The sequence below is a fragment of the Callospermophilus lateralis genome, chromosome 15, assembly GCF_048772815.1.
Source record: "Callospermophilus lateralis isolate mCalLat2 chromosome 15, mCalLat2.hap1, whole genome shotgun sequence".
NCBI classification, from domain to species: Eukaryota; Metazoa; Chordata; class Mammalia; order Rodentia; family Sciuridae; genus Callospermophilus; species Callospermophilus lateralis.
Window position 1 is genome coordinate 45,783,154 of NC_135319.1, and position 22,575 is coordinate 45,805,728.

A 22,575-nucleotide genomic window follows, 5' to 3' on the forward strand; every position below is an offset into this window, starting at 1 on the left:
ATGGGTCATGTCATACATATGAATTTTATTTTTCTATGTATTATGGAGAAATAAAGGTGGAAATTGTGGCTGCAGAGGAATTTTTTTAAAAGAAATACTTTTAAGTTTCAAATCAAAAACTGTAATACAGACTGACTTTGTAATAGGAATACAGAGAAAAAGACCAACATTAGAGGTAGGAATAATAGAAAAAGTCTCATGTAGGAAATGGGATTCAGGAGGACAGAGAAGGTAGAAAGGATGGCATGAGCAAGTCATGGGGGCCTGTGAATCGAGAACTAGTCATGATGGGGTGCTAGGAAATAAGCTTTGAAGGTAGGTTGGGCCAACTGATGAAGGTCCTTGAAAGCTTGGTAAAGCTCTTTAGAATTGAGCAGCAGAGAAGCTTTGTAGATTGTGAGCTGTTGAATGACAACATGTAAGTGATTTTTCAGGAAGATTCATAGCCAAATACAGAATGAATAATTGGTGCTAGTGCTGTAATGAAGGAAAATAAGTTATATGTCAAACCTACCAGAATCATTTCTGTCAAAGTGGATTTGCTTTTAATTGATTCTGTGGGAAATATTTATGGCAATTTTATTTGTCTTTGAAAAATTGCCTACGCTGTCTTCAATGAATTTCATCCTTATTTCTGCAATAGAGCAGGAATGAATAAAGAAGGCAATTCTTGGATCCTGGCCAAGATTATTCAGTATCTAAACATATCAAAGGACGGTGGTCTTGTGATAAAAACTCCTTGAAAAGGGCATAGTATGTGTTGTCTGTTGGCAGGCAAATGACAGTTTTATTTAGAACTCTAAAGTGTTGTCACATTCTGCCTCAGTGCTGTTTTGAACAGTCTGCTTGAAATCATCAAAACTTGGATTGATTCACTAGCTTGGATTATTTTAAAAACATATTGAAATGTCTAGGCCTAGTGAATAAAATAATGTTCCAAAAATAGTATATGAAAAGGTACACTATTGCTACATGATTGCCTTTAATCATGTTTCCTGCATAATTACCTTATTTTAATCCTTAAACTTTAGTTAAGCACAATAATAGTATATGCTTGTAAAATTTTACAATGATTTATATTATTGTACAAAGAAAAAAACCTTTAAGATGATCAAAATATGCTTATACTTAATTTTGATTTCTTAGACCTGAAGTAATATTGTCATATTTTTAGATCACCAGCACTTACATTTAGCTTTTTCTTTGGTTTTGATCTTGAGCACTCAAACTAATTGTGATGTAATTCTATTTTTAAACACTTGTAGGTGGAAGTGCCCAGAATATCTTTATTTTGAATTGATTTTTTGATCATATCATTCATTGGTTTCTGTTTATCAGGGGCTAATGCATGCTTCTAATGTTTTGGTTAACTTGAGTTTTTTGTGATCCTTTCCATTGTCATTATACAAGAAGATTTTTGTCTATCAATGTGGATGACCAAGTGTCTGCGAGGTAATCATTCACATCTGCCAGTTGTCTTGCTGCATTTTTGACCTAGGGCAAGCACTCAAACTTTAAATAGTTCACCTTTGGACTTGCCACAATTAAGTGTAGTTGGGTACTACTGTTTTGCACAGACTTTCTCAAACAAAATGATTTGTGAAGTTTTGAATCTTTTTAAAAAGAACCAAGTCGTTTTATAAGTTTGTAGGCAAGTTTTGAATAGCTTGACAGAGATTGAATCTTTGGTTTACTTTGTATACTATTCATGATTAAGAAATAAGCATATAACAGGCTGGAGTTGTAGCTCAGTGGTAGAGAGCTTGCCTAGCATGTGCGAGGCTCTGGGTTTGAGTCTCAGCACTGTATATAAATAGATAGATAGATAAAAAAAATAAAGATCCATCAAAAACTAAAAATATATTTAAAAATTTTTTAAAAGAAATAAGCATATAAAACTATAAACATGTAATACTTCAATTTCCATTTTCTGCAGAGTAAACAAAATCATATGAGTGAAAAGAACTCAAGGTGCCAAGGGAACTCATATTTATTGTACTATAGAGCAAGGTAGATATGTTTGTATTTTCTTATGTAATTCTAAGAATACCAGTTTCAAGATAATAATAAACTCCTTTTCCAGATAAGAAGACTGAAGTTCGACAAACTTATTTAACCTATTCATTAGTCAACTACATAATGGCAAGACAAGTGTCTTTATTGGTAGTCTCATGGCTTCCAAGTTTATATTCTTTCTGCCATCTAATCTTCAGAGAATTGTATAGTCCATCCCTAGCCATCCAGGCAGAACTTTGTATCAGTTTTAGATGAGATAACAATTTACACTTTCACTCACTATTTCCAAAGAAGGAGTAGTACAAATAAAATTTGCCATGTATCACATTGTTTTACAAACTAGAAAGAGGTTGAAGTAATAAAATTTTAAAGATTTAAAGAATCGTGGAGATTATTTAACCAATTGCTTTATTTTTAGATGAACTGAGCATCAGCTATACCTTATAGACGGACTTATTTTTGCCATGATTGCTTATTTTTGTTAAATGCCCTTTCTGTATCTATTGATAAATGCAATTTTTATCCTTTTTTTCTGTTAAGATGGTCTGTGGTCTTATACATAAGTGGATTTTCTGATAGTGGATTATTCTTGTATTTCTAGTGTAACCCTATGTGGTTTTGATTTTTTAAAAACTACAGTGCTGAATTAATTTTGCTTACATTTTAAAAGGATTTTTGCTTCTTTGTCCATGAGAGACCCTGATCTATAATTTCCTTTTCTTGTATTTTTTGTGTTTAGTTTTGCTACCAAGGTTATTTTAGCTTCATAAAATAAGGCCTTTTCCTGGTCTCTGAAACAGTTTATTTATATACAATAAAGATTATCTGCTCTCAAAAGTTTGGCATGACTTGTACTTAAAACTCCATGAGTCTTTTTCCAACCTTGCACATGACTGAGTCACACTCCCCGGCTGGGTGCTGAGGTGCTCAGTCACAGAAATGTGGCAGAGCTTTCCCCACCCTTCTTGGGTTCAAGGATAGGTGTTTCCTGCATGGGTGTGTCTTGCTATAGTCCCATGGGGGAAGCTATGCTCACCTGTTCCTTTGTAATATAACCCCTTGCCCTGTTTAGGATAGAATCTTCCATGGAAGTGCCTTGTGTGTATCCCGTTCTCTTACTGTGCCCTTGGGTGTGGCCTACCCAGGTGTCAGTCAATCTGCTGACAGTGGACATCATGAAGATAGACTCAGCCCCCTGAAACCTGACCCCGTGCCTCATTTGAATAGCTTCTCCTTAATAAAAGGGGTCAGTGTGGCATACTCTTGTTCTCTCTCTTCCTGCGGAACCTTAAGGTCAGAGGAGCCTTCACAGTGAACCCAAAGAAAAAGGTTAAAAAAAAAAACTCCATGAGTCTTTTGGAAGGAGAGACTTGATTCTTCATTCAGTTTCTTTTTATTATCTAATTCAGATTTTAAGAGTGTTATAAGTTACTTTTAATAATATGATACTTTTCTAAGAAATTATCCATTTCATCTAAACCCCCAAATTTATTAGTAAAACATTCATAGTTATCTGTTATTATCATTTTCATCTCTCTTTATCTCTAGTTTTTTTAAAAAAAATTTAGTTGTAGATGGACACAATATCTTTATTTTATTTATTTTATGTGGTGCTGAGAATTGAACCCAGGCCTCACATATGCTAGGCAAGTGCTCTATGGTTAGCCCCAAATCTCTAGTTTTATCACATTTTTTTAAATCTTTTATTTAATTTATTTATTTTTATGCAGTGCTGAAGATCTTACCTAGGGCCTCACAGGTGCTAGACGAGCGCTCTACCACTGAGCCACAACCCCAACCCCTGTCTACCTTTGTTTTAAAGTGATGTTGGGAATTGAACCAAAGGACTTGTACTTTCCAAAGTTTCTTATTTTAATAGTTTGTCAATACTTTAGTCTTTGTTTAATCTTTCATATACATGTGATTTATAATGTATATGTATATATATTATTTTTTATTTTTGTGTTACCAGGGGTTGAACCTAGTGGTCCTATACCACTGAGCTACATTCCCAGCCCTTTTTATTTTTTATTTTGAGACAAGCGTCTCACTAAGTTGCCCAGGCTGACCTCAAATGTGGGATTACATGCATGTGCCACCATATCTAGCTCTTTTTAAATGAACATATTTAAGTTTTTTTTAAATTTTGCTTAAGTACTGCTACAAGTTAGGCTATAGCTGCAGATACTTAAGTATTTTGTAATTTTAATTATGAATTGCTCTTTAACCAGGAGTGCATTTTAAGGTTTCAAAACTCTTTTCACTATCTTTTTGTTATATTTCAAATTCAATTGCACATGCCTACAAGATAGGGTTGGTAGGATATCGATTATTGGAAATTCTTTTTTTTTAAATGACACAATATCTTTATTTATTTTATTTATTTTTTATGTGGTGCTGAGGATAGAACCCAGTACCTCACAAGAGTGAGGCAAGCGCTCTACCACTGAACTATAACCCCAGCCCCCAATTATTGGAAATTCTTTTGTGACATGATTAATGGTCAGTTTTGGTAAGTGTACTATGAACTCTTCAAAAGAAAGTATATTCTCTTTTTGGGTATGGGGTCCTATTTATATTGATTAGGTCAATATATCAATATTACTGGTCACAATTTTTATAGGCTTAACACTTGTCAATGAACTATCAGTTTATGATTAAGATATGTTGTGGGCTGGGGTTGTAGCAGTGGTAGAGCACTTGCTTGGCGTGTGTGAGGCACTGGGTTCTATTCTCAGCACTGCATAAAAATAAATAAATAAATAAACAAATAAATAAATAAATAAATGTTCACCGACAACTAAAAAATATTTTAAAAAATAAGATGTTAAGGACTGGGATTATGGCTCAATTGCAGAGTATTTGTCTAGCACACAGCAAGCACTGGATTCAATCCTCAGCACCACATACAAAAATAAATAAAATAAAGTTATTATAAAAAATAAGATGTTAAAATTTCCTATGCTAATTTTAGATTTGTTAATTTTTCTCTTAATTGTTGATGTTAGCTTCATAATTTAAAGTAATGTTATTAGCTAGTTATAAATTGGTAATTCTCCTGGGTTTCAAATTCTCTTAATGATTTGTTTATTACCCTTTGGTTTTTAAGAACAACTATTGATTGTTGTTACCCTGTTGTTGGCTTGCATGTCCAGACTTTGTTCTTTTTTTTTTTTAAATCCACAGGCTCGTTTTTGGCAATTTCCTTCATAAGTGAAAATATGCTCTTGTTTCTATTCCATTTCATTTTGTATTTAGATATCCAAATCTCTAATTCACTGATTACATTCTGCTATAGAATAGTGATTTTTTTCAGCATAAGGGCCTTTGATAATAGCAGATAGATTTTTTTTTTTTTAAAGAGAGAGTGAGAGAGAGGGAGAAAGAAAGAGAATTTTAATATATATTTTTTTAGTTTCTGGCGGACACAACATCTTTGTTTGTATGTGGTGCTGAGGATCGAACCCGGGCCACACGCATGCCAGGCAAGCGTGCTACCGCTTGAGCCACATCCCCAGCCCTAGCAGATAGATTTTTAATTATTAGTTGAGAACAGGAAGATAACATGAGTTTAGTAATATTTAAAATTTTAAATTTACAATAGCATCAATAACATCAACATATGTTTGAAAACTACTAGTATCTGTACAACACATTGGCTCTGTGCTTGATCTGTTTCTTCCATAACCCTGGCATTATATGGAGAAGAACCACAAGAGCCCACAGACCTGTAAGCAGCAGTCTCATCAGAATCTCTTCTCCTTGACCTGATGCCAGATTTGAAAAAGCAGGTGAAGAAAGGAGGGAGAAAGAACAGGAGTAGTATTTCAAGACTTTAAGGATTCTAAGGTTATGACTCATATTCTTGTCTTTCAAATTATCTGCTTACCAAAACTGGACGTGCATTCAACTTGAGCTTCTGGAACACTTGAAACACTCCAACTCCAACATACTGCTTCAATTTAGTTATCTTTTTTTGGGGAGTGAGGGTATGGAGGCACTGGGAATTGAACCCAGGGGTGATTAACCATAGAGACATATCCTCAGCCCTATTTATTTTTTATTTTGAAACAGAGTCTCCCTAAGTTGCTTAGGGCCTTACCAAGTTGCTGAGGCTGGCTTTGAACCTAATGATCCTTATCTCTTGACTTGGGCAGAATCCTGTTATGTTTGAAGATGAAGTCAAAACTGACTTCAAGCCCTCTTAATCTCATCTGAAATAAGTTAGTGAGCCTGTGTGAGTGTGTGTGTGTGTGTGTGTGTGTGTGTGTATTTGTGTTTTAGTTTTGTTATCTCAATATAAATGCTCTAGCAAAGTAGGGTTTGGTGTTGCCCTTTAAGAGTTTTGATTATTTTCAGTGGGTCACTGTGGTTTTTAAAAAATTTATTTTCCTCTCAGCTTTACTGAGGTACAGTTGACAAATGAAAACTGTATATATTTAAGGCATATTATTGTTTTTCTAATTTTCATTTTAAGTATATACACATGCAGTGTCTGTAATATGACTGTTTGATAAGAATGAGAAGGCCACTTTGCACTGTGTTGTAATTTAAGAGAGTAGGGACAGGGAAAGGAATACTTTGTGGATAAGGTCTGTGGGATCTTAAAGTCTAGGAGCACAAGGTTGGAACAGCTTGTTTTGGTATATCATGCAGTGGGTGAGTTGGTCCTGTGCACTTGCTACTTGAACTAGATTAAAATATGTCATTGTACTCTGTGTTCCCGACTGCCTCCTAAAAACTATGCCTGTGGCCTTCACTCAGGTTTCTAGATGACTAATGGCTGAGGATCCTTGACCTTTCTCAAAATATCAATGCCATGAGCAAAGCATATTAGCTATTACTGTGATGTCACAGAACAAGTCTATATCTGCTGTTTTATAGTTAAATTTGTGCCAAATGGCCAGTATGTAACATAAAACTTTTATTTTTATGCATTTCTCGGAGTCTTTTGAAATCTTCAGTATTTTTTAAAATCATGTGCATATACACAAAAAGGTTTGAGGAGTGAGTGAATTGATTATAAAGGCAGAACTTTCTATTTAAGGGATACTAGAATGGCCAAACCAATTTATGATGCCTGAAATCTCACTGGAGCTCATTCCTCAGATTACCAAGTAAATCTTAAATACCTAGTGAAGGGAGAATTCCTTCAGCCTTAACAGTTATTTTTTCTTATCTGATAGGTAGGAAAGCAGAGGGAGTGTGAGTGCCTGCCCTGCTTCTCCCAAGCCTGCCTCAGTTCTCGCTCAATCCTTATACTATGAAGGATTTTAATATTATCTTCAATTGAGGCCATGTATGTAATCACAGAGAAAAAAAAAGGAATCTTAAAAGGTTACCATGCATAATAAGATTGTTTATCATGTAATAAAAATTGTTAAATGTAAGAATTAAATATTCCACCACTTTTATGACTCTCTCAGCATTTCTTCACTCTTAAATATGATGGGTTACTCAAACTTAGAAATGATCAGGGCCTTTTGTAATCTCTGACTAGATGGAAAGAGAAGGAAAGTTTCAAAAGGGTTCACAAGAGAGCAAGAATAATAGTCAGTTTTGCTGGCTGAATAATTATGCAAGGGCCTGACTGGTTGGAAATGGCAGCAAGGGAGGTGCTGGGTGTGGTAGCCACAGTGGAGAAGACCTTACTTATCAGCTGATTGCATTTCCAACTTCCTTCTACCTGTTTCCTTCTCCTCTCCTTGGTGCTGTTAGTGCTTTGTATGTCAAACGTTTGTGGTCTTTGAGTACTTTGATGTCCATGAAATCACATTTTCAGGGCCTGCTCCATAGCACTTCAGTCTTTAGCGACCAATACATTTTTTTGTGACAATATTTATAACCTAAGTATCTGTACTGTCTAAGGTCAGTTTGTGTTTTTATTAAAACAGTGAATTTGATACAGGATGAGTTGCATCTATCCTTCCCTGGAATGTTTTGTTTTTCTGGAGGAGTAGGTGGAAAGCTTAACTTGTTGAATGCTTTAGAGAGCCTTTTAGTTTTAAATTATGGACCAGTATATGTCTAAATAGACCTATTATACTATCTCCTTTATGTTATTTTCTCTAATGCTTTCTCTCTCATTTCCATGGCTAAACCAGTGAGCTGAGATATGATGATTGATTTTTACAGAATCAAATTGAGATTGTGTGGCTTCCCGGTGAGTGTGCTACCTGCTCTTTATGATGGTAGACTGTCCTCTGTAGTCAGTTGAACCAGGCTCATTGTATGTTATTTTTTTCACAAAAAAGACAGTGTGTGTGTGTGTGTGGGGGGGAAGGGTGTTAGAGGAGATATACCTACTAGAAAAAGAACTCAAAGAGATATGGTGATAACTATCATTTTTATAAGTAGTGGCAAGTTTGTGAAACAAGAGCAGTGTCTTTACTTTCTCCATTACTTTTGTAACAGCTCAAATAAAAATGACCACTCCTGCTTTTATGCCCTCTCAATTTTTGCTGGACATACTTATAAATACTAATATGTACTTGTTTGTATATCTATCTCATCCTACCAAGGTGGTTGCTCCTTAAAGGTAGGTTTTTTTTTTTTTTTTTAAATCTTCTTATTTCTAGGAATCATAGTATGTAGTAGGTCCTCAGTAAATTAGATGAATCAATAGAATGTATATGAAAGAATTCAATAAAAGGAATTTAAGATTAGTACTTCACTTTTTCTGAGCATAGTCTGAAAGAAAAAAGTCTTTAAAAAAGACTAGTGGGTTATTTTATTCTAGTGGGGGTGAGGACACTGTCTAATCTTGCTTGCTCTATGTTCGAGGTTTCTGCCTTTGGATATGGTCACTGTGGGGATGAATGGTTTACAACCAGACACTGTATGTATAGGATGAAATTATTCCATATGACACTAAGAAATGAATATGCTGATTTGCATGCTCAGAAACAATATAAAAGTATCGGTAGCTTCCCAACATCCAACTTAAATAATCTTGGAAAGCATACACTTTGCCTCATTTTCGATTCTATGAACTTGTCCTAAGGGAAAATTTTCAAAAAGAGAGAGAATATACATATATATGTATGTACCTGTATATATACATAAATATGTTCAAACACACAGCGAGTAAGGGGGAGTTTAGGTTATCATTTGTTTTCCTTGGGGGAGAGACTTGTGGCAATCTTTTTATAATCTCTGAATCTGTTTTTTATTTTTTAATAAAAAACTTAGGGCTGTGGTATATAGCTCAGTGGTAGAGCACTTGACTAGATACATGGTTTAATTTCCAGCACTGCATAAAACAAAAACAAAAACTGAGCTCAAGTTTGAACTTCTTTTTTTTTAATTTTTAATATTTATTTTTCAGCTTTTCGGTGGACACAACATCTTTGTTTGTATGTGGTGCTGAGGATCAAACCCAGGCCGCACACATGCCAGGCGAGCGTGCTACCGCTTGAGCCACATCCCCAGCCCTCAAGTTTGAACTTCTTAATTGGTGATAATTAAAATCACATGGGGCTGCAGTTGTGGCTCAGTGGTATAGAGTGCTTGCTGGCATGTGTGAGGTACTGGATTCGATCCTCAGTACCATATTTAAATAAATAAATAAAATAAAGGTATTGTGCCCATCTACAACCAATAATAAACAAACAAATAAATAATAAATCACATGGAACTGTGAAATTTGGAAGCTTCTCAAATTGGTTCACACAATGTCAGAGACTAATTCTGGGAAGCAAGTCATGAGTGAGTATGCTTAGGGATTCTATGAGGCTGTCATTTTGTATAAAGCATAAGAATTTTCTGGTACTTTTAGGTTGAAAATGGAAAGGCAGAGAGAAGCCTTAATCTAGTTGTTTGATTTTTTTTTTTGTGTGTGTGTACATGTACATGCATATATGTGGTTGCTGGGGATTAAATCCAAGGTTTGAAACATTCTAGGCAAGTTCTCTACCACTGAGCTATATCTCTGGCCCCAGGTGATTGATTTTAAGTCTCTAAATCAATATTATTAGCATATAGTCAAGATACAAATTATTTAGTAATTTGACCACATCCCTAGTTATTCTCTAAAAATTTAGATTTCTATTTTAAAGATCACTTTAAGAAGCCAGCAGCTTGAATGTTTAAATAAAATCACATTTTCCACAGACAAGACAGACTCCTTTCTGTATCTGATTGCTGGTTAGTCATAGTGGGATTTTTTTGGCTTTTATGAATGCCATTAAATTTTAATGTACAGTTCAGATGTCTTATTGTACGAAAAATGGTGCAGTGTCTGTTCTGGCCTTATCATTTTACCACACAAGGGAACCATTAGTGTAGAATCAATTTGATTCCTGCAAACCTTTTCCATTTCACTCCTCTTTTTCCAGTTTCCTTTTTCTCTAATGATTATTCCTAATGTTTTAAACTTTTTTTTTTTTTCAAATTTGAAAAGCTTATATAGTAGCTGGATCCTTGTGAATAGATGTAGTACAGGAGTTGCATTCTGTGATGCTTATGTTTATTTGCTATAATTTCATCTATGTTTAAGTTTCTTAGAAATAAAATCAAGTTTGGGACTCTATAGTTAAAAATTTCTATGGAATAAATTATTTCATTTGAAATAGACATTGAGCATTAATTATGTGTTAGGCTGTGAACTCTATGAATATATTAATTAAAAAGACAGGATCATTGGCTTTGTTGAACTTTCAATCTTGTGAGAGAGACAGCTAAACTGAGAAACTGTGATAAATTCTTTAGGAACACATAGGTATCCATAGATTGGGGAGACGAGTTATAACTTCCTAAAGGAAGAGGCATTTAAAAATGGAGTCTAAGAATAGGAAGGGAAACTAATCAAACAAAAGAGGAGTAGAGGACAGGTTTTTAGATGGAGGAAATGACTCTAGAAAGCCTGAAGCATGGTATCAATGGTCTTCACAGCTAGTGGTTTTCAACTGAGTGAATGTCTATCCCTACAGGACTAATAAAAAATTCCTCTTGAACATTTTTTTCATTGAAACATTTTAGATTAAGTTTAACAAGTTGCTAAATGTGTGTTTTCTGCCATATTGTATATTATATACATATCTAAAATATATTTTCATATAAATTTAACTTATTTAATATTTGGAAAATATCTGCCATAATTATTGGGAAAGCCAGTCTTTGATTGTCCAATGTCAGCCAAGTCAGGTTACTTTTTAAAATGTTTTTTTTTCCCCCTAATCTGTTAGTTATATTTTATTTATTTATTTATTTAGCAGTACTTGGGATTGAACCCAGGGGCACTTTACCACTGGACTATTTCCCCAGCCTTTTAATTTTTTTGTTTTGAAACAGAGTTTTGCTAAGTTGCCCAGGCTAGCCTCAAACTTATGATCCTCCCACCTCCAGCTCCTGAGTCAGGCATGTGCCACCATGCATGACTATTGATTGTATTTTAAAGATATTTAAATAGAAAAAAATAGTCTTTTATATTTTACCTATGTATTTACAGAGCTTTCATCCTTTTGTGTAATTCTAGAGTTTCACCTGGCATTATTCCTTTTTTCCTGAGGGACTTCGTTTAAAGTCTCTTATATAGTTCTGCTGGTGAAGAATTCTTTCAGCATTTATGTATCTGAAAAAGTGAAGTATATTTTCACTGGATATAGATCTTTAGGTTGATATATATTAGGGTGTTTTTTTGCGGGGGTTGGGGGATAGGGGACAGTCAGTGCTGAGAATTGAACCCAGGAACCTAGCACAATGGTAGGCAAGCACTTTACCAATGAGTTATACCTCCACCCTTCCCTGCCTCCCCACATTTTTCAGAAGTTTAAAAATATTGCTTCATTGTCTCCTGGCTTGCACTCTTTCCAGTGAGAAGTCTGCTGTTCTTTGTTTCTTTAAGAGTTTTATTTATTTTTTTTTTTAGTTTTTTCGGCGGACACAACATCTTTGTGTTTGTATGTGGTGCTGAGGATCGAACCCAGGCTGCATGCATGCCAGGAGAGCATGCTACCGCTTGAGCCACATCCCCAGCCCTTATTATGGGTTTTAATGAACTTCATTATGATTTGCCTTAGTGTAGTTAGTTCTTGATATTTTTATATTTAGGATTTATTGAGACTTTTGGACCTAGGACTTTATAGTTTTCTTCAAATTTGGAAATATTTTAGCCTTTATTTCTTGAAGTAATTCCCTTTACCCCCTGCCACCTTCTTTCCTTTGAGGCTTCATTTGTACAGATATGAGGTTCTTTGGAGTTGTTTTATAGCTTACTGATGGTTTAATTAAAAAAATTATGTTTTGACCCCATTTCATGTTGGATAGTTTCTATTGTTATGACTTCAACTTCAGTAATGTTTTTTTTTTGTGTGTGTGTTATCTAATCTGCTACTAATTCACATTGTATTTTTGTATCTCAGTTTATTTTTACATCTACTTGTTCTGTTTGGGTCTTTTATGCATTTAATTTATCTATCTAAGGTACTCAATCTTTTTTTTTTTTTTTTTTTTGTACCAGGGATTGAACTCAGGGCACTAACCACTGAGCCACATCCCTAGCCCTCTTTTGTATTTTATGTAGAGACAAGGTCTCACTGAGTTGCTTAGTGCCTCGCCATTGCTGAGAGTGGCTTTGAACTCAAGATGCTCCTGTCTCAGCCTCCTGAGCTGCTGGGATTACGGGCGTCCGCCACCATGCCCGGCCTCAATCTTAAATATAGACTACAGCTGTAATAACTTTTAAATATTCTTGTCTAGTGATTCTGTCATCTTTGAATTTCTGAGTTGGTTTTGAATGATTGTTTTATTTTTCATTACAGGTGTTATTTTCACGTCTTTTGGAATACCTGGTATACCTTCCTAGGACAGAAGCTTCATTGTGAAAAGATATAAATATATTTGGATTATGTTAACAACAGGGCTTGTTCATAAAAGTAGTCAAATCAGACAGAAGTGTAGGTACTTTAGGCACCCAATACTTGTGATTAGTGTCTGAAGTGAATGTTGTCTTGGGCCTGAGCCCTTAAACTATGGAGTCAACACTAACTTTGGATTGTTAATGTTATAACAAGGACTTAAAGGTTGCTTTTTCTAGAACCACTGACTCTTCATTTGGCCTGAAAATGTAAAAAACTTGGTATCTGTTTGCATTTTGAAATCTGTCTCCTTTGCTTTCTGAGTCAGTTACCTTGTATTCCAGAAAAAAAAAAGGGTCTGATCCATAAATATCTTATGATAAGTCAAAACTACCCACCAGGCATAGCAACTTTCTTATGGATTCCAACAAGGTCGTGCCTGACCAATCCTGAGAAAATGATACCAAGACTGCTTGACTGTGCATATTTCTGGCTCCCCCTTGTCTCCCTAATCTGGGAGCTCATGTCAGTACCGATGAAGTCAGAGTTGGAAACATGGGTCTCTGTTGTCTTTCTAGTATAGTTATACTGATTAAAGTTCCTTTCCTGCTTTTCACCATTACTTTTTTCTGTTTGGTTTTTGGGATGAGTTGTTGTACCTGATAATTGACACTTCCAGAGTTGGGCCTCTGTTCTAGGACTCTGATAACAGTGTCTGAGTTGTACCTCAGCCTCCTGGATAACTGGGATCACAGGCATGTGCTATTCACAAAGCTTTTATAATTTTAAAAATATGAAAATCTCTTCAGCCTGATTCATAATAAGAGGAATGGAAGTTAAAACTATGTTGAATAAAAAGACAACCAACAAAATAGGAAAAGGTATTTGCAAATTGTATATCTGATGAGGGTTTAATATCTAACATATATTAAGACAACCAAATTGAAAAAATAGGCAAAGGACTTGAATAGACATTTCTTTGAAAAGATGTCAAAATGGTCAAGCATATCAAAAGATGTCCACCATCATTTGTCATTAAAGAAATGCAAATACAAACCATGAGATACCGTTTGGCTGGCATTTTTTTTTTTTTTTTTTAATTTTTATGTGGTAGTGAGGATTGAACCCAGTGTCTCACATGTGTTAGGCAAGCACTCTATCACTGAGCCACAACCCCAGCCCTTGGCTGGCTTTAATAAAAACAAAATGAAAAATAACGAGTGTCAGTGAGGATGTACAGGATTAGGAACTCCTTTGTTACTGGTGAGAATGTAAAATGGTGCAGAGCTGGTAAACAGTTTTACAATTTCTCAAAAAAGTTGAACATAGAGTTAATATATTACCTAGAATTCCCTTAATAGATGTAATATCCAAGAAAAATGAAAACATATATCCATACAGAAACTTTTACAGCATTATTTTTGATTGCCAAGAGGTAGAAATAAACCAGATGTCCATCAGTGCATGAATGGATAAAGCAAATTGTGACATATATATGCAAAATAGAAAAGAGTATATAGCAGAAAGATCAGTAGAGTACAGGGAAGGGAAATAGAGGGAAAGGAGGGAAGAGAAAAGACAAATATTGGAGACTGAATTAGAGTAAATTGTATCCTATGCTTTATAATTGTGTCAAAATCCTAATGTATTGGGCTGGGGATGTGGCTCAAGCGGTAACACGCTTGCCTGGCATGCGCGGGGCACTGGGTTCGATCCTCAGCACCACATAAAAATAAAATAAAGATGTTGTGTCCACCGAAAACTAAAAAATAAATGTTAAAAAATTCTCTCTCTCTCTCTCTCAAAAAACAACCCTAATGTATGTATAACTAAAAAGAACCAATAAAAAAAAAAGAAATGAGGTACTGATAAAAGCTACAACTTGGATGAAGCTTGAAAACATTAGGCTATATAAGAGAAAATAGACAATAAAGGTTACATGGTATATGAATTCTTTTATAAATGTATAAGCAAATCCACAGAGATGGAAAGCAGATTAGTGATTATCAAGGGATGGGGAAAGGGGGAAATGGGGAATGATTACTTAATGAGTGCTTGGTATTTACTGAGATGATAAAGCATTTTGGTGCCAGAGAGAGGTGGTAATTGAACAACATTGTGAGTACTAAATGCTATTGAGTTGTACCATTAAGATGATTATTTGAATGGTTTTATGTTATGCGATTTTCCCTTTAATTGAAACAAATACACAAACTATATTGGGATCCAATCTTTGTGTATCACTAGTGAAGATCTAAAAGTTTGATTATACACTTAATTGGTGAGACAGTACCTTTGACTTAGCAATTCCATTTCTAGAATGTACCCTACAGATAATATAGGGTAAAATGATGAGTATCCAAGATGATTCATTGAGGCAGGCTAATAAATTATGAACTATTATGTAGCTGTATAAAAGAATGAAGCAACTCTTTATGTACTTTTAATAGAACATTTCCAAGTAAAAAAAAACAGAAAGCAGAGTGTGCTTAGTGTGATCCTATTTGTGTAAAAAGGGAAAATGTTTTCATATACCAAAAATGTCTTATGAAGACATACAGAGGAAATGCAGCATTGAAGGAAACTCAACATTGGTTGCAAGTGGAATTGACTTTGAGTGTTTAGAAGATAGATAAAGGAGGGAAGATTTTTCACCGTATGCCCTTTTAGTTTTAAATTTGTATATGTTTGTGTAATATATCTGAATATACATATTGCACAATTTAAAATTAAACCAAAATTTTAATTTAAAAATTAAAAATAATATTAGCTGGGGGTGTAGCTCAGTGGTAGAGCACTTGTCTCGCATGTGTGGTACACTGTGTTTGATCCTCAGCACTACATAAATAAATAAAATAAAGGTATTTTGCCCATCTGCAACTAAAAAAAATAATAATAACAAAGTACTCAGTCCCTTGAGACTGACCAAAAGCCATATCAAATAAATCTTGTTCTTCACTGATATTTGTTAGTTACTATCTTATGGCACCAATATTTGTGCCATCAAAATAACCTCAAAATTACCTTGTGTGGTAGTATTTTTTTTTTTTTTTTTTTTGCATGTGACATTTATTGTGTTTTCAAATGAGAATGTGTAATTTTGGCTAAGGATTTTAACTTTAAGCAATTTGTTCCTTATCTTTATAAGTTACTCAGTGATAACTGTGGGTACATTGAATATGAGATTAGAGGATCTGTTAGGCTCTCTGTATGGATGGTTAATTGAATGAATGAGTACATTTCAGTAGTGCAGGAGGATCCAGGAGAAATACTTTTTTTTTGCATTTTGGATTCTTCTTTTAAATTAATTTACCCCACCCTAACCCACCATTCAAACCCTTGGCTGATCTTGTGGTCTGTATTAAACTATATTGCTATTAATAACTGGTTTACTGATCTTTTTAACAACGTAGTTTATTTATTTATTTATTTTTATTTTTTTAGTTTTCGGCGGACACAACATCTTTATTTGTATGTGGTGCTGAGGATCGAATACCAGGCGAGCGCGCTACCGCTTGAGCCACATCCCCAGCCCCAACAATGTAGTTTTATAGGCTGTTTGTAAGTGGGCCAATGGATTTGTCAAGTTTGTTTAGCTCATGAGTGAAAAATTTGTATCCTGTTAAATCTGAAAATACTATCAAGGATTTCAGTTCTTTATGCAGTGCCTTTTGATGGCAGTATGTATAGAATGGAGAGGAAGGAGTAAATAAACAAGGAGTTACAGAGAGATAACAACATAATGTAAAAGGTCCTACATGTGTTCTCAACATTTTTTTGTTGCCAAGAAAAAACAAAGATTTGGTGCACTGAATGAAAGAATGAATGAACGAGTGTTCTCCCATTAACTGCAAATAATCTAGAAACCTAGTCAGATTATCAGTTGGTTTTGGGATATTTTTCATGTAGAAAAAAAATGTGAATTTACATATATTTAAATTCTTCATGATAGTCTTCTGCTTGGTTCTGCCAGTTAACCCATCTTCTTTCTCCCAGGGTTGAGAATGCTTGCACCAAGCTTGTCCAAGCAGCCCAGATGCTTCAGTCCGACCCTTACTCAGTGCCTGCTCGAGATTATCTAATTGATGGGTCAAGGGGCATCCTCTCTGGCACATCAGATCTACTCCTTACCTTCGATGAGGCTGAGGTAGGCAATCTGAGGCCATGCTGATTCTCCCAGAAAAATAAATTAGTTTTACAGATAATAATGGAACACTGATAATTGTTTAGTGGCTACACATTCGCATTACCATGTTTTCTATGTATAATTCTCTCACTTGACTGAATACTCTGAAATATGTTTTCAGGTTCGTAAAATTATCCGAGTTTGCAAAGGAATTTTGGAATATCTTACAGTGGCAGAGGTCGTGGAGACTATGGAAGATTTGGTCACTTATACAAAGAATCTTGGGCCAGGTTAGTCATATTGAGTTTTTATAATAATTTTTTTTGTGTGTTTGTGGGTTGTCCATGTTGGATCATGAGGAAAGGATACTTGTCTTTTTGCAGAAGATAGGTGATCATGCACTGGGCTTTCAGGTGTGTCTGTTCTGTTGATGGAGCTTCTGCTGAGGAGATGTCTTTGTCTGTGAAATCTGAATCTGCTTTCTACAAATTCTGGCCCTGTGGAATAAATTAAACCAACATTGCAAATGTTGCTGGAGAACGTAGAAAATACTTTTTTATTACTGTAATGCTGAGGGTCACCCTGTATCCTGACCTCTTCATTTCACATTACACAGCATTCCTTCACTGTCAGCCAGCTGGCTTTTAGCTTTTTCTGACCTCTTAACTTGCTAATTAGCCTGCCTACTATTGTGGATTAATGCCCTAGCCCAAGGCTGCCTAAATATAATCAGATCTAGGAGAGAAGAGTTGTGTGGTTAAATCTCATTTTGAAATGATTGTTTAAGCATCTGAGTATTTAATATTCAAAATACACAAATAGATACCAGCTTTTGATGTTACAGACAGGTAACATGACCTTGAGAATCATTAAAGAAGAAATGATAAACTTGATATTTATCACCTTATAAAATTCTTCTGTTTTATGTAAAATGTTGGATTTTGCAAACAGTATTTTTTCCTTCTGTACTAGGGATTGAACCAAGAACTGGAATATGCTATACCACAGAGCTATTTCTGTAGTCCTATTATTAAATGTTAATGATTGATGTACTGGGGATTGAATCCACAGATGTTCTACCACTGGGCAACATCCCCAGATCTTTATTTTTTATTTGAGAAAGGTTGTCAATGAGTTGCTTAGGGCCAGCTTTAAACTTGCGATCTTCCTGACTCCTGAGTCACTGGGATTACAGGCCTATGCCACCACACTAAGTTTTTTTTTGGTTGTTGTTGTTTGAAACTGATCTTGTTATGTTGTGGAGGCTGGTCTTGAATTTGTGATTCTCCTGCCTTTACCTCCAAAGTCACCTGGATTATAGGGATGTGCCACTATGCCTGACTCTTTTAATTTTTTTATTTTGAGACAAGAGTCTCGATAAGTTGCTCAAGCTGGCTTTGAATTTATGATCCTCCTGCCTTAGCCTCCTGATTATAGGCATGTGCCACCATGCCCTGATACTTACAGTATTTTAGGTTCCAGTATAATCATTTTTTGGGGGGGTGGGGGTTCCAGGGATCGAACTCAGGGGCAATATTCTCCAGCCCTATTTTATATTTTATTTTATTTAGGGTCTCACTGAGTTGTTCAGTGCCTCGCTTTTACTGAGGCTGGCTTTGAAATCACAATCCTCCTGCCTCAGCCTCCCGAGCCACTGGGATTATAGGCATGAGCCACCATGCTGGCCATTATAGTCACGTAGTCACTTTAATGAAATATAAGAAGATCATCTGGAAATGTGTTTTTTTTTTTGCTTCAGAGCTGTATTCTAAACTTTCTTATACTGTAAAATTTTTCTATTTCCTCAAGTGGAATTTTATGCATAACAGACAAAAGGAAACTATTATGGAAGAAAAAGAGGCAGCCCCACCTTCCTGCTTCTTTTTGGATGGTCTGTGAGACAATTTAAGAAATCCTCGGAGTAGCCTGGCATAATCCCAGTCATTTGGGAGACTGAGACAGGAGGACTGAAAGTTCAAGGCCAGCCTCAGCACCTTACTAGACCCTATCTCAAAATAAAAATAAAAAGGACTGGAGATGTAGCTCAGAAGTAAAGCACCCCTGAAGTCCTAGGAGCAATTTGAAAATCAAAGCTTTAGAAACTCACATAGCACCTTTGAATAATAACCAAAAGTTCTAGCAGACTGATTGCAAAACACCAGATGCTTTCAAGCACTGTCATAACTGTGATTATTTTTATAATATTTCTATTTGTTTCTAATTATAAAAGTGGTATATGCTGGGGTTGTGGCTCAGTGGTAGAGTGCTTGCCTAGTATGTGTGAGGCAATGGTTTCGATCCTTAGCACCACATAAAAATGAACAAATAAAATAAAGTTTCCATCTACAACTAAAAACTTATTAAAAAATAAAAAAGTAGTATATGCTTATTTTGGACAAATTGGAAAGTAAAAAAATATATATATGAAGATGAAGACAAAACACACCACTGAAATTCTTAGAACTTTTTTAGTCACTGTATTCAGCACTAGGCTCACATGGGATTCTTACATAGCACATCATGGTGGCCAGATATATGGTGTGATACCTGTATGTGTAGTAATCTGGTAAAATATTTTTATCCCACTTGTCCATTTTTTTTTTCAAATAGGTATTAATTTGTTTCTGTTTCTAATATTTGTGAGTATATTTTTGTCAAACATGAAAATTATATTGTATTTAGAGTTTTCATATAATAAATTACTTTCATTAAAAGGAATAAACTTGCATAAATGCTAGGGTTCAGTGATTAGTGGTTTGGACTTTGATAGTAATTCATAATGGATTTAGGCTTAGAGAGCCAAATCCATGCTTGTTTTACTACTCATCCTGCAAAATTTCTTCCTTGTGCCCCAGGAATGACTAAGATGGCCAAGATGATTGATGAGAGACAGCAGGAGTTGACTCACCAGGAGCACCGAGTAATGTTGGTGAACTCAATGAACACTGTGAAAGAGTTGCTTCCAGTTCTTATTTCAGGTATTTCCTGCTTGCACTTTAGTTTGTAAGGAAAATAAATGTTAGTATGTTCTGAACTCTGAAGTTCATTTTTTTTCCCCCTGCTTCCTTTGATGTCCTTTAGCTTGGGTAAAAGTGAGATCTGATTGATTGGGTGTTACATGATGGTGCATGATGCTAAAAAAGAGAATTCATCTCAAATGCTCTCCTTCTCCTGTACTTTGTTTGAACTTGACCTTTCTGTGGCCTAGTCTGTTCTCCTAAAACTCCTAAAACAGGACCTTTTCCTTGAGAGGTGGAATCTCCTGTAATCATGGACATTGATTTTTTCACACCTTTACTTGTGTTATAGAAAAATAATTAGAAACTAGAATGGCTGTATAGAGCACTGTATAATAAAGAAATGAACTCAGAGCCCTTTTCAGTGTTAGCACAATTTTCCTAAAAAGATATTTAACTGTTTTCTGTACTGTGAATAGATCAGCTCTTTGGCCACCAGCTGGGACCAGTTTCACTTTGAGCATAGCCCCAAAATGCAAACATATGATGGCTGCTTTATCACCTAGCAAAAGGGATTTGTACTTACTGAGTGTTTAGTATGTGCCAGTCCTTCTTTTATTTATTTATTTTTTGGTATCGGGGATTGAACCCAGAGCGCTTAACCACTGAACCACAACCCCAGCCCACCCACTCCCCTCCCCCCTTTTTTTAAAATTTAGAGACAGGGTCTCACTGAGTTGCTTAGGGCCTTGCTAAGTTGCTGAGGCTGGCTTTGAACTCATGATTCTCCTGCTTCAGGCTCCAGAGTGACTGGGATTACATGGGTGTACCACTGTGTCCAGCCATGCTTGGTTTACATAATCATCTTAATCTGATTGTTAGTTAATTAGTTTAGTTCTCAGAGGTCAGCTTCATTTTTAAAATGTTATGAGGCAGGGCTGGGGATGTGGCTCAAGCGGTAGCACGCTCGCCTGGCATGCGTGTGGCCCGGGTTCGATCCTCAGCACCACATACAGACAAAGATGTTGTGTCCGCCAAATACTAAAAAAAATAAATAAATATTAAAACTCTCTCTCTCTCTCTCTCTCTCCAAATCTGTCACTCTCTCTCACTCTTTCTTTAAAAAAAAAAAATGTTATGAGGCATATCACTGTGACCCTAGTTACCTGCTCTGATGTTTTAGATAGAAGCTAAAAAAGGAGATATGAATACTAGAGTTCAACATGCTCTTACGTGCACTACAAAACAAAAATTTGTAGATAGGATCCTATGTGGAAAGTATTTGTGGGGTGGTGGTGGTGGTGGTTTGTGTTGTGTGAGCATGCATATTTTGTTAGGGATTGAATCCAGGAGGGTTGGGGATGCAGCTCAGTGGGTAGAGTATGTGCTTTGTATGAACAAGGTCCTGGGTTCAAACCCCAGTACCACACACACACACACACACAAAAGGAGGGGACTTGGGGAAAGATTGAATCCAGGGCCTTGCCTCTGCGACGCAAGTACTCTACCACTGAGTGATCGCCCTAGCTCTAGGAATATGTTTTGAGGCCATGTGTTCTATGTGCATTGGAAGATGGTTTCTTTCTAATCTGTGTAACTCAATAAAGTGTTAATTGATCTTTGCTTATGAAATTTTTAATAATTTGATGGGAAGATATTCTTTCTCTAATACTCCTTATTATCATTCTTAATTTTTTCTATTTTACTTCTGGGAGTTAGAAAGTCCCTGCTCCATAGTGAGAGAAGTCCCAGAAGATAAATTGATTCTTTGGGGTCTTCTGTTGAGATTGGAGGCAGCAGGATACTCCATAGTATTATTGATGATTTTCATCCTGTCCTATTAGGTTTGCCGTGGGTGGAACCAGTTTTAGGGTGCAGGATAATAGCTTATTTAGAAGGATATTAAGAATATTAGATATTTTATGATTCTAACTCATCAGTATATGCATGTTAATTAGTTCCCTAATCATGTAGTGGTAATGTTTTGTACCTTTAGATTTCTTTGCAATGAAAGTTGTAACATTGGAACTTTATTGGCAGATTTGTAGTGTTTGTTTTTGTATATTTCTAAGACTTTAGAAATTCAAAATATGTGTTCAAAGTGTAGAACATCTTGTATGAATATTGTCACATAACAAGATTTAATTCCAACTTCAGTTGCTGATCTTTTGTTTATTTTTATAGCTATGAAGATTTTTGTAACAACTAAAAATTCAAAAAACCAAGGAATAGAAGAAGCTTTGAAAAATCGCAATTTTACTGTAGAAAAGATGAGTGCTGAAATTAATGAGATCATCCGTGTATTACAACTCACTTCTTGGGATGAAGATGCCTGGGCCAGCAAAGTAAGTGTTATTGGAGGAGAAATAAGCAAAATCCTGAATTCTCCCTTCCTAGGTGATTTTGATTGTTACCTGTTGCAGATTTTATCTTGTAATTGTGTATAGCATAAGAGTACTTCGGTATTGTGAATGTAATTTCTTCTTTACTATTGTTTCATGTGTTACTTGCTACCTTTGCAAATTTCTTTGTTCCAAGGTAGAATAAATAAACAGTCATATGGAATGAATATTGGTTGAAGGCTGAGGTGGGTAGCCTTTCTTTCAGGTTGGCTGATGAGGAATGTATAGTCCCCTGGGTGGGATCTCTACCTTGTATGTGGGTGATTGTAGCCAGGTGA

At 35.4% G+C, this 22,575-nt stretch overlaps 1 protein-coding gene across 4 annotated transcripts in view; it reads left to right on the forward strand.

The window, feature by feature from the left end:
- Vcl (vinculin) overlaps positions 1–22,575 on the forward strand; it is a 111,266-nt gene that overhangs the window by 45,594 nt on the left and 43,097 nt on the right. For 2 of the 4 annotated variants that reach the window (XM_076835287.1, XM_076835289.1), the window contains exons 3-6: positions 16,809–16,959; positions 17,120–17,228; positions 19,794–19,916; positions 22,080–22,240. In XM_076835287.1, the coding sequence (XP_076691402.1) occupies positions 16,809–16,959; positions 17,120–17,228; positions 19,794–19,916; positions 22,080–22,240 (544 nt within the window). The remainder of the gene's footprint in view (positions 1–16,808; positions 16,960–17,119; positions 17,229–19,793; positions 19,917–22,079; positions 22,241–22,575) is intronic. The other 2 variants (XM_076835286.1, XM_076835288.1) reach the window with 1 other exon arrangement.